This window comes from Mauremys reevesii, linkage group 7, assembly GCF_016161935.1.
Source record: "Mauremys reevesii isolate NIE-2019 linkage group 7, ASM1616193v1, whole genome shotgun sequence".
NCBI classification, from domain to species: Eukaryota; Metazoa; Chordata; order Testudines; family Geoemydidae; genus Mauremys; species Mauremys reevesii.
The window spans coordinates 14,851,344-14,868,724 of NC_052629.1; the positions used below are offsets into that span (position 1 = coordinate 14,851,344).

General features: G+C 40.4%; 1 protein-coding gene across 1 annotated transcript in view; it reads right to left on the bottom strand.

Moving 5' to 3' along the window:
• The window catches only part of PDZD8 (PDZ domain containing 8), a 133,702-nt gene that overhangs the window by 80,134 nt on the left and 36,187 nt on the right, over positions 1 to 17,381 (bottom strand). Inside the window, exon 2 of the mRNA XM_039547033.1 lies at positions 14,121 to 14,243. Coding sequence (XP_039402967.1) covers positions 14,121 to 14,243 — 123 coding nt within the window. The remainder of the gene's footprint in view (positions 1 to 14,120; positions 14,244 to 17,381) is intronic.

The window sequence follows — 17,381 nt, forward strand, 5'->3', positions numbered from 1 at the left end:
GAAAAAAATATCCACCTCCCTTTCCATTTCTTATAAGGAATCTTGAAGTTTAAATCTCCTCAGTGTTATAGATATGCTTGCTTTGATCCTCTTAGCTCTTGGAAAGCCCAGGGGTTCTGCGCTGCTGGCCCCGTGCTCCTAGGGACAGCTCTGTCCGCCATTAGGGAAATTTTTTCCGAGAACCCCCTGTAACATTTCGTGAACTCCCAGGGGTTCTCAAACCCCAGTTTGGGAACCACTGTCCTAAGGTATGCTTTTAAACACCTGTGTTTGGCCCATGTTAGCTGACTTGGGCAGCTGGCTGTAAAACTGCAATGTAGGCATTCAGGCCCAGGCTGCAGCCTGAGCTCTGGGATCTTCCCTCCTCATGGGGGTCCCAGAGTTTGGGCTCCAGTCTAAGCGTCTACACCACTACTTTACAGCCCCACAGCCTGAGCCCAAGTCAGCTGACATGGACCAGCTGTGGGTGTTTAACTGCAGTGTAAACATGCCCCTAGAAGCCTGAAGGGGAACAGCAGTGGCTAAGGTTTCTCTAGAGAAAAGCTTAGGGTTAGGTTTAGGATTAGGGACAGTGACTGCTTGGAACCTCTGTGCCAAAAAGGGGACTTCTAAAACATAGGAAAAAGTATTGGAGAAACCATAATACAAAGTGAAAATTAGTAAATATTTGTATAACTTTTGTTTAGAAGAAATTTTTGTAGTCCCTAAGAAGAGTCAAATGGGACAGGTATCCTGTAGAGGTGCTGGGATATATTTTGTGCATTAGACATTAAACCAGACCCTAGGAAGGAAGACTGGTTTGGAACTTCAATCTGTGTCTGTGATTAAATACAAATGCAGGAGGTAAAGGCACCACCACATCCAAATGCCAGAGAGAGGAGTAGCCCCCTCACTCCTGCTGACCTTGAAAATTTTGACCACGGTGTCTAACACGTCCTATGTAGGTGCTTTGAGAAACTGCAGTTTCAGTAGAGACTTCAGATTTTTAGCAGCTAAAATCTCCAAAGATTCCATCCTGACTAAGCATTCTACATCCCCTCACAGCTCCTACAGCTGACCAGCTCGTACATGGGCCACCTCAACAGAGTAATTGAGAATGTTCCCTCCAGCCCACGGCTAAAGGGGTGAGGCCTGACCTTCCCTGTAATGCAGAGGTGGGCAAACTACGGCTCACGGGCTACATCTGGCCCGCGGGGCCATCCTGCCCAGCCCCTCCCCTGCTGTTCCCCCTCTCCCACAGCCTCAACTCACCGTGCCAGCAGTGTGGCAGGCTCCGGCCGGACAGCGCGGTTCAGGGGCAGATTTACAAGTGAACACAGGGTGCCCTTGGCACGGGGTCCCCCAACAACAGGGGGCCCCAGGGCCAGGCACTGGAGCAGCTCAGCACCAGTGCACCCCCTGTAGGGGGGGAGGGGAAGGGCTGCATTGAGGGGGCAGGAGACCAGGCGGGCAGTGCTGGTGTCGGGAAACACGGCCGGAGGACTCAGGAGTACCTGGCGGCCATGCAACCAGCTGGAGAGAAGCAGAGCTTTGAAGGGAAAACTGCCACTTCTCTCCGGCTGCACAGCTGCCCCTGCTCCTCCTGAATCCTCCACCCATGTTCGCAGGGCCACATTCTGAAAGAGGCTTGGGGGTGGTGGTGGATTTGGGGTGGAGTCCCAGGGGGCCGGTTGGGGGGCAGCCGGGGGTTGGATAGGGGTGGGGTCCCGGGGCAGTTGGGGCAGGGATCCTGTGAGCGGGTGGTCAGGGGACAAGGAGGGGGGGGGGGTTGGATGGGTCGGGGATTCTGAGGGGGGCAATCAGGGGGAGGAAAGTGGAAGGGGGCAGAGGCCAGGCTGTTTGGGGAGGCACTGCCTTCCCTACCCGGCCCTCCATACCGTTTTGCAACCCTGATGTGGCCCTCAGGCCAAAAAGTTTGCCATCCCCTGCTGTAATGGCTGCTCTGGGCTGGGGTGGAGCCAGGCACTGAAACTGAGAGCAGGCAGCGTGTCCTAGGGTACCAATGACCTCTTCCTAGCAGCCAGGCAAGGTGGAGGAGAAAACCTCCATCAGTACAGGTTTACTGGCTGCTGACTGAACATGTAAAAAAAATGATCTACAAACTTTTATTTTTCTAATTTTCAGCAACAGTAACTTTTAAACCCTTAATATTTTAGAAATAGTAGAATATTCCTTGGATTATAATAGTTTCAAAGTAGATTCATTTTTGTTCTAAATTCTTTAAAAAGAACAACATGTACTTTGTACCGGTGCCACGTATTACTGTGTTTTTCCACTGTAGGGCTGTTTTGTCAAGTAGGCCTATCCAATGGCCATATACTTTAACTACTATTTTACATAGCATGATATATATTCCAAGGTAATGAAAGGTAATCATTTAATCCTGTTTGCTTTACAAAGGTGAACCTATGTAGATAAATGTTATGTTTAGCAGATTAGTCTGAAAAAAATATTTTCCCCATAATAAAATCAAGTTAATATGTCTTACTTGTAAACTAGTCTCTACAGTTTAACATGAAAATCTTCACAGTTGGAGAATTAGAGTTGCTTTTCACCCTCCAAAGAAAATATAAAAATGATTATGAAGTTGTCAGTCTGACTTATTTGCTCTTCCAATTCTTTGAGAACATACTCAAATATAGGTAACAAACTGAAGGTAATCTTGCTTTGGTCTTAAAACATTACCTAGAATATTTATCAAAAAATAAATATATTATTTTTGCAGTAGTAAAAGATCGTATTGTCCCAGCAACATTCATTTACAACTTTTATTATCTATTACCTAGCACCTAGAAGTCCCAGTTATTGAAGTTATATTTTTATAAGCAATGCTTAAATTGGGGGAAAATAATTCTGCATATTACTAGGCCCCTCCTCTTCTTTGCTCTCTCTCCTTTAAAAAAAATAAAATAAAAAAATGCAATTTTCAGGCATTTCCTGGGGGGCGAATACTAAGCTCAGCTCTAAATGCAGTGCATAAGTGCACACACACAAAAGCTGATTGGGGTGAAAAGAGTGTTAATTACTAATCTGCAGTAGAGAACAAAAAACCTTTGGCTTGCAAAATGTCATCCCAAAACTTTATTAATGTAGTTTAAAGATCCAATTCTTACTAATTCGTAAAGGAAGCTAAACATTACTCATCTGTCACTAGTAATAAGAGGGTTCTTTTTAAATTTTATGGAACTGCATTTCTCAGAGAATTGGTAATGAGGACAACAGCATTCTGTGTTTGAATGTGATCAAAATTGGTAAGGACTGTATCACTGATGCCAGGCAGTGTTCAGTGCTGAAGCCAAGTGACTGTTAATAAGGCTAGGGGTCACAGACAAAATAACAGAGAGGGTAGGTGAGGAGAGCAATGGTTCAAGCAGGCAGGTTTTAGCTGATGAAACAACCTAGGATGAGACACTTATCATGTGGAGAAGACAGGCGTTAAGCTGAACAATTTGTGTGTGTGTGGCAAAGGGGAGGGGCATGGGGTGGAGTGTTCTGAGCACTCCATACAAACTCAGAACGAATTTGGAGCCTTCCTGACTCCACTACTGATCCCACTTCCTGACCCCCCACCCCCTCCAGTGTTCAATAATTCAAAAGGGCGGCTCTAAACAGAGACCTGCCACAGAAAAAAAAAAAGGTTATTCATCTTGCAGTACCTGTTGTTCTTTGAGACAGTTTGTCGTTGTGGATCCTACTACTGGGGTGCATGTTACCTTTGCTCAAGAGTTTGGAAGTTGCGTCCCATAAAGGTTGCGCATATGCCCTTCATGTCCTCACTCTCCCCGAAGGGAATAAAGGGCAGAGCGATCCTGTCCACCATTCAAATTTCCTTTGTCATCCAAAGATCCCAAGAGAAGTCTCTTAGCTGTGGGGATGGAGAGTGGGCTGTGGGATCCGTATGCACAGAACATCTCAAATAACAGTTACTGCAAACTGAGTAACTGATTTCTGTCCTTTAAATTCCTGTGCATCTGGTTCCCACTTATGGTGATTAGCCAGTAGTTCAACATTCCAGGCAGTGGGGACTAGGAGCTCATTTTAAAGGACTGCAGGACTGGTCAGCCAACCTGTGTGTTAGTTCTAGAAGTTGATATTAGCGAATAACGATTGGTGAACAAGTGCACCAAGGACCATGTTGCCTCTCTACAATCTCTGTGATCAGAACTCTAATGAAGCATGCCACAGACGAGGCCTGCATTCTGGTGGAATGGGCAGAGTAACCTGATCAGGGAGTTGCAGTTTCTTAATATCTAAGGTTACCCTGATACAGTGTACAGTGCATTTCAAAATTCCTGAAGCAGAAAGAAGTCTACCTTTAGATGAACTTCCATATGCAAAAAAAAAAGTCTAGGACAGTGCTTCAAGCTATCTGATGTGGGGGACCGGCAATTTTTTTTCCCCCAAATGTGCAAGGGACCGGTGCCATATTGTTATCCTATTTGACGCTCTTATGAGGAAACTCGCCGCGGACTGACAGCCAATGGCTCGCGGACCGGCACCAGTCCGCGGACCACCACTTTGAGAAGCACTGGTCTAGGAGATCGTCTAGCCAGTCTTTGTCTATTAAGGCAGTACAAAAAAGTGTCCTTTTCACATCTAGGATATGCAGTTTTGTTTCATCAGGAGAAAAGTGAGGTCTTGGAAAGACTACAGGTAACTGGATATGAAAGTCCAAAAATACTTTCAGAATAAATTTTGGGTGAAGCCTCAGTTCCCCTTACACACTTTTTTATACAGACAGTGTGGTTTGTCGTGACCGCCTGGATTTTGATTACTCTGCATGCAGAGGTAATAGCCACCAAAATTCAATCTCAATTGAAAGTGGTCAAGGGAGCGGGATGATAGGGGCTTGAAAAAAGGTACCATTAGAGAGGTAAGGACTAGGTTCACATTTCAAGAAGGTGGTATTTTCCTTACCGGTATTTTCCTTACTCAGTAGGACTCTCAAAAACATTTTGAGCACTGGGTGATAAAAACTGAAGAACCCTGAATATGAGAATGAAAGGCTGAAATTGCTGCCAAGTGAATCTTAATGGAACTGTGAGAAAGGCAAGATTGTTTAAGAGATAATAGGTAGTCCAAAATTACCGAAATAGATGACTGAAAAGGGTCATATCTTCTGCCATAACAAGAAGCACTTCCACTGACCAATATGTGTCTTCCAAGTGGAATGTTTCTTGCTTTCCATAAAGATTCTCTATACATCAGTTGAGCATCCCCTAGCTGCTGGCATCAGCCAGAGAGTCTCCATGATATCAGAAGAAAGTTTATTAGTCAATTGGAAAACAGTATTGGGAAGTCCTTAGTTTAGTCCTTCGTGTCTTCAGCTCTGACTCAGGGGCATCATTTTAACCCTTCTGTACCCACTGAGTAGCAATATCAAAATGATCAATACAGAGCCATACAGATGGTCCATAAAATATTACAAACAATTCCTGCATTCATCACAGCAGAAACTTCCACTTGGGTCACACCACTTTTTGCGTCAAATTGGAGAACAAGTTTCTAGTTGTGTCAGCCTGGTTGTTTTGAGTATTGAAACCTTTACTTTTAAGGAAGTTTTTAAAGAGAACACACACTGAATGCATAAAAAAAAAACTAGCAAGAATTCATGTTTTTAAATTTTAAATGGCAGCATTAACTAAGTCAGCAATTTATTTTGTGCCAGGTGCTGTTTTTTCAAATTCAACTAAATAGTTTAGACTCTTCTCAAATTTGCAATGAAACAAGTGTAAATCAAATGGATTTGAGGGCCTTTTGTGGTTCTGTTGACAGTCTACTCAAGTTTCATTATCATGAATTATGATGTCATTAGGAATGACAAGAGTAACCTAACATAGCATTGTAATTCAAAATAATATAAATACTGTACATTTTTTAAAAAAAACATTTCCAGATAAAAAGTTCCATACATTTCAAACATGTGCAATGCTATCTTCTTCTAGGAGAGTGAGGGTGCCAGGAAAGTAATAAAGAACTGCTCTTAGTTCAACTGCAAGTTTGGAGGAGATTATGAATTCCACACATTGCAAGGGAGCTAAAGAAGAGGAAGTGACCTTCTCAAAAATCCTTCAGAGTCAACAAATGAGCGAAGGCAGAAAACACTAGAGCTGAACTGTTGGCCGTGCATTTTTGTTCTCTGAAACATTTGATCAGATTCCAGCCTGAAAGTGGAATTTTTGAATGGCATGACATGCCTCTCACAGGTGGGGGGAGAAGGGGCTGATCTTCTTGGCAAGAGACTAGGTGGATCAGCTGGAAGGGAGATAATATTCAATGCAAGGGGAGGGTGCTGTGGAGTAAAATACAGAATAATCTAACTCTGTGTGCCATGAACAAACTGAATTGATAGTGGGTATTAGGAAACACTTTCACTAGGAGGGTGGTGAAGCACTGGAATGGGTTACCTAGGGAGGTGGTGGAATCTCCATCCTTAGAGGTTTTTAAGGTCCGGCTTGACAAAGCCTTGGCTGGGATGATTTAGCTGGTGTTGGTCCTGCTTTGAGCAGGGGTTTGGACTAGATGACCCCCTGAGGTTCTCTTCCAACCCTAATATTATATGATTCTATGATGTGACAAAGAATGCGAAGAGAAGAATTTTTCAGCTGCTTATATATCAAAACTAAGAGTTTGGGTAACATGCAAAAGGAACTGGAAATTCTCATCAGTAAGAAAATTGATATAAGTGGCATTACTGAAACCTCGTGAGACAGTTTGTATGTTGGAATATTAAAATCACTGGTTATAACCTGTTTAGGAAGGACCGAGTAAGAGGTGGGGACTCTAAAGACACCATTACTGATTTTAATAGTTATTTGTAACTCAGAACCACAGGATCTTGAATGCATGTGGATCAGTGCACTAGTTAACAAAGATCAGGAAGGGATATTGGTGGGGATCTGTTACAAAACAACAAATCAAACCAGAGAACAGAATAAATTACTTCTTAAGCATCTGTCTATAACGGAAAGAAAAAAAGTTTTATTGTTATGGGGGACTTCAGTTTGGAAAACATATGCTGGAGGTCTCATGTAGCCAGTAGTAAGTCATCATTAGAATTTCTGAAAAGTCTAGATAATTTTCTTACACAGAAAGTATTATGCCCCACACAAGGTAACTAAAAGATAAAGATGAATTAAATGCTGGACTTAAAGTAGGTGGTTGCCTACCTTGGGATCAGTGATCATGGAGTTTTTAAACTACAGGCTGGGAGAAAACTAACAGGTGCAAAGGAGCACACAGTTCAGGCAGAGACATCCCTTAGCGGAAGATCTATTAATATTTGTTTATGAGAAGGTCATGTGAGACAGTATCAAAAGCTTTATTAAAGTTAAGATATAGTAGTCTGGAACACAGCGCAGAACAGATCTTATTAGCACAGAAAGCCGGAAGTTACAACAAAGTCCATGAGGGGGAGGGCAGGGGGCAGTATAGAGATTCCAGAGTCCTAGGCTTACCCCCCTTGAGTCCCAACCAGGAGACTGACCAGCTTTCAGCAGCCCAGCCTCAGTCATGCCCACCTGCCCTCCTCCTTCCTTTGTCTCTTTCTCAGGCCAACAGGCCACCTACCCTCCACCTCTCGCTTTGTTCTTCTAGACCCCAGGTCTGATTCTTACAGAGGATAGCCTCGGCCATCAGTTGCCAAGTTACAGAGTGTCAGTCGTTGTCTGTGAGTAACTTGAGTAACACAGGAGAAACTGAAAAAGCAGCAATGAGTCCTGTGGCACCTTATAGACTAACAGACGTATTGGAGCATGAGTTTTTGTGGGTGAATACCCACTTCGTCGGATGCACTCACGAAAGCTCATGCTCCAATACATCTGTTAGTCTATAAGGTGCCACAGGACTCTTTGCTGCTTTTACAGATCCAGACTAACACAGCTACCCCTCTGATACAGGAGAAACTGAGGCGCACACACAGTATTCAGACAAAACTGTAAGAACATTCCCACTTTGTCACAAAAATATACAGCAATGACGGAACAGGTCATGCTGGCAGCAGAGCGGCACTATATGTGAAAGAATGCATAGGGTCAAATATAGTAAAAATCTTAAATGAACCAAACTGTACCATAAAATCTCTATGGATAGAAATTCTGTGCTTCAATAAGAAGAATACAGCAGAGGGATATACTACCAACCACCTGATCAGAATGGTGATGATGATTGTGAAATGCTCAGGGAGATTAGAGAGTTTATAAAAATAGAAAACTCAATAATAATGGGGGATTTCAACTATCCCCATGTTGACTGGATACATCACCTCAGGACAGAACAAAGTTTATTTGCACCATACATGACTGCTTCTTGGATCAGCTAGTCCTGGAACCCAGAAGGGGAGAGGCAATTCTTGATTTAGCAGCACTGGTCATCCAGCTGTGAGCAGCGCTTGGTGTGTGGCCACACACACAGCCAGCAGGTGTGTGTGGTGTGGCCACACATTTCCAGCATTTGTTGGGAGTGCTGCTGTGCTAGCAGCTATCCAGCCATCAAGCATTCAACAACTGCTTTTTTTTCAAAGGGGGGTGGTGGGGGGTAGTAGTGACAGGGGGGGGAAAGAGAGAGTGGATTTTGGAGCCAACACTGTGTGTTTAGCTTCCTGACTTGAAAAATCAGAACATTTTTCCCCCTAGTCTTAACTCTTAATTGCAAACAGCCCTGCACGACTCCTGCTGTTTCCCTGCCTGCCTCATTTGATTGTTTACAGCCAGATACAGATGATCACAGCAAACAGGAGCTATGTTTGTTTTAGGATCTCATTTGATTGTTCACAGATTGATCACAGCAAACAGGAGCTGATAACAAAACAAAGACAGGCTGCATAACAAAACAAAGGGCATTCTGGGATATCTCCTTATTCCCGGAGGCCAATAAAAGCGTGGTGTGTGTCCACACTTGATGAGCAGCGCTGGATCACCAGCGCCTCGCTACACCCAACCCTGGCCAGGTGTAGCCAGCAGCGCTGCAGCCAGGGAGTTGCAGCGCTGGTTGTGCCCTGCAGGTGTGCAACTTGCAAGTGTAGCCAAGCCCTCAGTCCTAAGTGGAGCACAAGATCTGTTCAAGAGGTGAATATAGCTGGACTGCTAACTAGCAGTGACCATAATATAATTAAATTTAAGATCCCTGGAGGGAGCAGGGGAGAAGCCCACTACAGTAGCATTTAACTTCAGAAAGGGGAAGTACACAAAAATGAGGAAGCTAGTTAAAAAGAAATTAAAAGGTACAGTCCCAAAAGTGAAATGATTGCAAGCTGGATGGAAACTTTTTTAAAACACCATAATCGAGGCTCAAATTAACTGTATGCCCCAAATTAAAAAACAAAGTAAGAGGACCAAAAATGTGCCACCATGGCTAAACAACAAAGTAAAGGAAGCGGTTAAAGGCAAAAAGGCATTATTTAAAAACTGGAAGTTAAATCCTACTGAGAAAAACAGAAAAAAGAGCATAAACACTGGCAAATGAAGTGTAAAAGTATAATTAGGGCGGCCAAAAAAGAATTTGAAGAGCAACTAGCCAAAGACTCAAAAACTAATAGCAAAAATAAAATTTAAGTTCATCAGAAGCAGAAAGCCTGCTAAACAATCAGTGAGGCCACTGGATGATCAAGGTACTAAAGGAGCACTCCAGGAAGATAAGGCCATTGCAGAGAAACTAAATTAATTCTTTGCAACAGTCTTCACTGCAGAGGATATAAGGAAAATTTCCAAACAAATCTGAGGAACTGTCCCAGATTGAGGTGTCACTAGACGAGGCTTTGGAACAAAATTGATAAACTAAACAGTAATAAATCACCAGGTCCAGATGGTATTCACGCAAGAGTTCTGAAGGAACTCAAATATGAGATTGCACAACTGTGGTATGTAATCTATCCTTTAAAACAGCTTCCGTATCAGATGACTGAATGATAGCTAATGGGACGCCAATTTTTTAAAAAGGCCGGTAAGCCTGAATTCAGTACCAGGCAAAGTGTTTGAAACTATAGTAAAGAACAGAATTATAAGACACATAGATGAACACAATTTGTTGGGGAAGAATCAACATGGCTTTGTAAAGGGAAATCATGTCTCACCAATCTACTAGAATTCTTTGAGGGGGTCAACAAGCATGTGGACAAGAGGGATCCAGTGGATATAGTGTATTTAGATTTTCAGAAAGCCTTTGACAAGGTCCCTCACCAAAGGCTCTGAAGCAAAGTAAGCTGTCATGGGATAAGAGAGAAGGTCCTCTCATGGATTGGTAACTGGCTAAAAGATAGGAAACAAAAAGTAGGAATAAATGGTCAGTTTTCAGAATGGAGAGAGGTAAATAGTGGTGTCCCACAGGGGTCTGTTCTGGGACCAGTGATGTTCAACATAGTTATAAATGATCTGGAAAAAGGGGTAAACAGTGAGGTGGCAAAATCTGCAGATGATACAAAATTACTCAAGATAGTAAAGTACAAAGTAGACTGCGAAGAGTTACAAAACGATCTCACAAAACTGGGTGACTGCACAACAAAATGGCAGATGAAATTCAATGTTGGTAAATACAAAGTAATGCACATTGGAAAACATAATCCCAACTATACATACAAAATGATGGGGTCTAAATTAGCTGTTACCACTCAAGAAAGATCTTGGAGCCATTTTGGATAGTTCTCTGTAAACATCCACTCAATGTGCAGCGCCAGTCAAAAAAAGCTAACAATGTTAGGAACCATTAGGAAAAGGATAAATACTAAGACAGAAAAAATCATAATGCCTCTATATAAATCCATGGTACATCCACATCTTGAATACCATGTGAAGATCTCATCACTCCATCTCAAAAAAGATAATAGAATTGGAAAAGGTAGAGAAGGGCAACAAAAATGATTTGGGGTATGGAACAGCTTCCATATGAAGAGAGCTTAAAAACACTGGGACTTTTCAGCTTGGAAAAGAGACTACTAAGAAGGAATACGATAGAGGTCTATAAAATCTTGACTGGTGTGTAGAAAGTGAATAAGGAAGCGTTATTTACTCACTCTCTTAAGACAAAAACTAGGCAGTCACCAAATGAAATTAATGAGCAGCAGGTTGAACACAAACAGAAGAAAGTACTTCTTCACAAAACACACAGTCAACCTGTGAAACTCATTGCCAGGGGATGCTGTGAAGGCCAAAACAGGGTTCAAAAAACAACCTAGATAAATTCATGGAGGATAGGTCCATCAATGACTATTAGGCAGAATGATCAGGGATGCAACTCAGAAATCCATGCTCGGAAGGTCCCTAACCTCTGCTTACCAGAAACTAGGAATAGGCAACACAAGAGGGATCACTTGATGATTACCTATTCTATTCATTCCCTCTGAAGCACCTGACATTGGCCACTGCTGGAAGACAAGATGCATATGGCTGTGCTTCACAAGGGCTAATTTCCCAAAATGAGGAAAATTATAAGCACAATTGATTGGAAGGAAAACTTTAGATGAAAAATATGAATGAAAATTGGGAGTTCAAGAGGAGTTTCTAGGTGGCCAAAAAGCCACAATTTCACAATCCAGAATCAAGACAACTGTGGGTAAAAAACCATCCTGATTCTGTGGTGAAGTGAAAGCATAAATTAGAAATAAAAAAAGTAACATAACAAATGGAAAAAAGGAGTGTAGATAGAAAGCAATATAAATTAGAAATTAAGAATTGTAGAAAATTGATAAGGGGATCAAAGAACGCAAGGGAAAATTCTATAGCTGGCAGGGCTAAGGACGATAAAAAGGAATTTAAGTATATAAGGAACAAGAGAAATCTTAGCAATGATATAGGCCCATTATTAGATGGAGATGGTAAAGGTATTAACAGTAGTGCAGAACAGGCAAAAGAAGTGTTCAATAAATATTTCTGTTCTGGTTTTAGAAAGGAACACGATGATGTACTCATATCACATAAAGATGAGGAACTACTTTCCAGTCCATTAGTCACTATGGAGGATGTTAAACAGCATCTATTAGGGATAATCATTTTTAAAATCAGCAAGCCTGAATAACTTGCAGCCAAGAGTGCTAAGAATGTGGGGTGAGGCGATCACTGGCCCACTGATATTAATTTTTTAACAAACCTTGAAATACCAGGAAAATTCCAGTGACTGGAAGAGTGCTAATGTTACACCGATATTTAAAAAGGGCAAGGGAGATGACCCAGGTAACTATAGGCCTGTTAGCCTGACATCAATCCCTGGCAAAATAATGGAACAGTTGATATGGGATTCAACTGATTAAGAATTAAAGGACAAGAATAAAATTAATGCCAGAGCCAGTCAACATACTTTGTGGAAAATAGGTCTTGTCTAACAAATCTGATTTTATTCCAATGAGATTATAAATTTGGTTGGTAAATGTAATTGAGTAGATGTAAGAAGGCATTTTGTAAAGCACAATATTCTGATTTGAAAATTAGCATGATACAATATCAATAGAGCACATATTAAATGGATTATGAACTGGCTAACTGACAGATCTCAAAAACTAGCAATCACCGGGGAATTGTCATTGAATGGGGGTGTTTCTAGTGGGGTTCCAGAGGGATCCATACTATGCCGAATGCTTTTCAACATTTTCATATAAAATATAAATATAAAAATACAAAAATCACTGCTGATAAAATTTGCTGATGACACAAAGATTGGCAGATTGACAAATAACAATGTGGACAGAGCAGATATGCAGGGCAATCTGGATTGCTTCGTAAACTGGGCCCATTCAAACAAAATGCATTTTCATGCAGCCAAATGCTAAGTTACACTTCAAGGAACAAAGAATGAGATCATAACTAGGGAATTGGAGACTGTCTCCCAGAAAGCAGTGACTTTGAAAAGGATCATGGGGTCATACTGAACAAGCAACTCAACATGCGTTCACAGTGAGATGTAGTCAGTGGCAAAAAGGACTATCATCATCCTTGGATGAACAAACAGAAGAGTAGAAAGGTGATTTCACCTTTGTACACGATATTGGTGAGACCAATACTGGAATACTGTATCTAGTGCCCACATTTAAAGAAGGATGTTGAAAAATTGGAGAAGGTATAAAAGAGCCACAAAATTGATTTCAAAACTGGAGAAAATGCCCTATAGGGAGAGACTTAATATCAATCTGTTTAGTTTATGAAAAACTAGATTGAGAGCTGTCTTGATCACAGCATATAAATACCTTCATGTGGATAAAATACCAGATACTAAAAGATTCTTTAATCTAGCGGAAAAGGGCATAACAAGAATCAATGTATGGAAGCTGAAGACAGACCAATTCAAATGAGAAATCTGGTGCAAATTTCTAACAATGAGGGTAATTAACCATGGAGAAAAACTATCAAGGGAAGTGGCAGATTCTTTGTCTCTTGATGTCTTCAAATTAAGCCTAGATGCCTGGCTAAAATATATTTTCCCAAAAAACAAGTTATGCTTTAGTCTTCTTCTTTCATATGGCGTTGGCAGGTAGCAACAACTACAAATGTATATCTACGTTTGATAGCCAGCACATTGCCGCAGCAGTGAGCTGGTGAATGTTTTAGTGAAACACAAAAGTTATTGGGTTCAATACCAGGGAACTGGGTGAAATGTGATGGTCTGTGATATATAGGAGGTCAGACTAGATCATTTAATGGTCCCATCCAGCCTTAAATTTTATGAATTTGAGGGCACTTTCACAAAAACAAGTTTTACTTGCTTTGGACTTTTGATATTGTTATTTCTTTTTATTTTCAATATTGAAATCACTTCCACAGCAACTAAATTATGAAGTCACCAATAAGCCTATGAACCTATGAATTCTTACTTGATGAGGGGGAAATAAGCAGTAGGAGCAGATTAACACTTAAGCAACCAAAAGCAAAGAGGAAGAAAAATTATTATTATACACAGATCTACATACACCCACAGAATTATCTAAACAGCTTAGAGTGTGTTTTCCATGTTTCAACTGATCATTAAGAGAAAGAATTTTTAATTAAAAAAAAAAGCTATATTCTGGTACGAGTTCAACCAGGAGAGTGAAGCTGCAGTGTTCTTGTATCAAAACAGCCTTAGCAATAATATCATGTACTTGAAAACCACTAAAAATTACTTAGTACAGAAAGAGTGACAGAGCGGAGGATAGGACATACCTTGTACATTCTATTAAGGTAATTTTAAGTCGGCCTTCTGTCAATGGAAAATCTTGTATGTTGAGATCCCGATCTTCATATTCCTCAGGTGACATAACTTGAAATGGAAAAAATGGCTTGAACCTGATAAAAAATAAATATAAAGTCTCACTTTTTCATAAATAGGACTATTTTACTAGTTCAAAATACATTAACAGAACTATCAGGCACAAAGAAAAGGCAATATACTTACAGGGCCATTTTTTTGTGTGTATTTGTTTTTTTGGGTGGAGGGGTTCTTCTTCTGTTTAAGACAATTAAGGACAGAAAATCTGATTTCTACAAGTCTTCCAGACCCCCCCGCAAAAAAAGGCCCCTGGAAGCTACTAAAAATTCTTCCATGAAAGAAGCTGCAAGAAACACTGCAAGAAAGTAAACACTTTGTTTTCCCTGGAATAGATTATCTTGAATGCCATATCCTAGTGTGTCAGTAATTTTGACTAAAGGAGTTTATAAAAATATTCTCTGAGCTGAAACTGTGTAGCTGTATAGTATGTTAAAGAAAAATCTTGTGCTATTATGTGTAAAGAAACTACTATAAGCTTTCAATTTACCTATATACTAAAGTATTTAGGTGATTAAGGACAATAAAACCTACAGACAAATATTTACATACCACAGTATAGGTTTTCATACAATAGGATAGGCATAGCTAGAGATGTGCACTATTAAACAAGACACTGTTAGTACTGTTATTCAATCTAGTACCTGTTCTTACAACATTGAAAAAACTTTTAGAGCATTATTTTGCTGAGACTGCAATATAAAAACTTTGAAAAGAAACTGAAGAAGGCAGTTAATGTTATGTATAAATTCTGAATACCTTGATCGGCATTTTAATACTTTTTTACAGTATCAAAAAATGATTTCCCTCATTTGCAGGGCATGGTCTGGTTTTGCACTGATTTTAGTTTAACCAGAGCAACTTGTGTTTTTGGACCAGGCCTAGGATTTACAGAAGCCCATAAACTCTCATTTGATGGAGCACGACACCAGAGGAAGAAAACAGAAAAGCTCCCTTCAGTTCACCAGCAAAGGCATCATTTTTTAAATTAAGAAGAGGTGGTAAGTAAATGCGGTGATGAAGATGTCAGCATTCCTAGAGCATAGTCTCAGCCCCTCTCCCCACACTCAAAACACAGAGCCTGCATGAAAGAAGAAAGTCTATTTTTAACTATCTTAAAAATAAAGAAATCAGAAGGAAAAAAGTTATGACTGCAATATTCTGATAGAAATTTTAAACATAAAATTGAGGAAATTCAGAGGTATGTTTCAATAGCATCTTAAGAACCATATTGTACCTACAGTATTGTGCTTTTAGATACCATGTTGATAGCTACCTTAGAAATAACTTTATCTGTGTATTTTAGATTATAATGTTATAAGCTAGAAAGTGAGGCAAAATAGTATAAGTTTTAATTTCCTGACTGTTGAGAGTTTAAAAAATATCAGTCAATTTTGCATTAATGCAAGATGACTTACAAAGAGAATTCCAAATTCTAGGAACTCCAATACAGTATGTACTGAAATATGCAAAGCAGTTAAGGTTTTCTTTTCAAGTTGAACTTGAGCTCTGTAGTACTTTGTAGATAATTTAGTTATCTGATAATATTCTTTTAATATGGAATTAGAATACAGAAGTACATTTAAAACCAACAAAGTTGTGAATTACAAAACAGCAGGCTCGGATTTCATTTTTCTTGCCTAATGGCTTCAACATGCGTTTGGAAATAGATCCTTAAAGTCCTAGGCCAAAACAAGTTTAGATTATACTTCCGTTCCCACTAATATTAGCAGGTTACAAATAAAATTAAATTTGGAGTATTTAGTTACATGTAACGGCTTCTTTACAACATTCAATTTTCATAACCCAGCAATTGCCATCTATTTCACGATAATCTATTAGATGTTTGTATGTTTACAAAATTAAATGTAAACCTCAATGTACTATTATTCCAAGTAGGGTTTAATTACTTGTTTGTTAGTTAACTGAGCAGTTTACAGACTGTTCAAGGATGAGATAACCCAACTGCATTTATTAAGTAAAAATGTTTGGAAAGATTATTTCCTATTGGCAACTGGTGACTGAATACACAACTTAAAAGCCTTATTACTTTAACTAGCAACATTTAGCCATTTTGTGATCTTACTGTAAAATCCATACATGGGCCATCTATAATACAAGTATATGATAGGTTCCCAGATGCCCAGTTCCTCCAATTCCCGCCCCCCCGCTCCCAGTTAGCCTAAAGGATGTCCCTATCCCTATCTCACTCACTCATGCAGACAGTCCCCCACAACTAACCCCACTTAGTAGCAACCTTCCAGCTAGTGAAGAGTGCTCCCTGCAGAGCTGTCATTGCTACTCCTTTGTTCCACTAAACAGGGTTGCTAAAGAACAATACCAGGTATTCCAATTCTCAGAAGCCAGGTTTACTCCTTCCATAATGGCCTTGCAAAAGGTCAGCTTGGGAACACTCCTTATGTTATGAAGCAAGATAAACTACAACATTAATTTAATACAACATTTATACAGTAGTAGGAATAATCCAGCCACACTTAATGAACAAGTGGATTTATTTAAAATACTGTACTTAAGTATTACTTTAAAATACTAACTTACACTGGTGTTTTAGCAAAAAGACTTCATTAAGCAGACAAGGTGGGTGAGGTACAGTAATATCTTTTATTGAACCAACTTCTGTTGGCGAAAAAGACAAGCTCTCTAGCTTACACAGAGCTGTTCTGCCAGTCTCCAATATCCTGGGATCAACACAGCTACAACACCGTCGCAAACATTCTTCATTAAGCTGATTTAATGAGATTTAGCCAAGAGATCTGGGGTGTTTCCAGCTCTGCAACAGATTGCGTATGACCTGTACAAGTCAAGGTCTCATTGTTCCAGTTTCTCCATATAAAAAGAGAGGACAATATTTTCCATTTTCAGGAGTGTTGGAACTTAGGGTATGTCTACACTGGCACTTTGTTGGCAAAACTTGTGTCATTCAGGGATGTTAAAAAAACACACACACACAAATGAACGCCAAAAGTTTTACCAACTAAAAGCGCCAGTGTGAACAGCGCTTTGTCGGCAGGAGCACTCTCCTGCCAACAAAGCTGCTGCAGCTTGTGGGGAGTGAAAGATTTTTGTCGGCAGGAGAGCTCTCTCATGCCGACAAACAGCAGCTACACTGTGCAGCTTTTGGCGGCACAGCTGTGTCA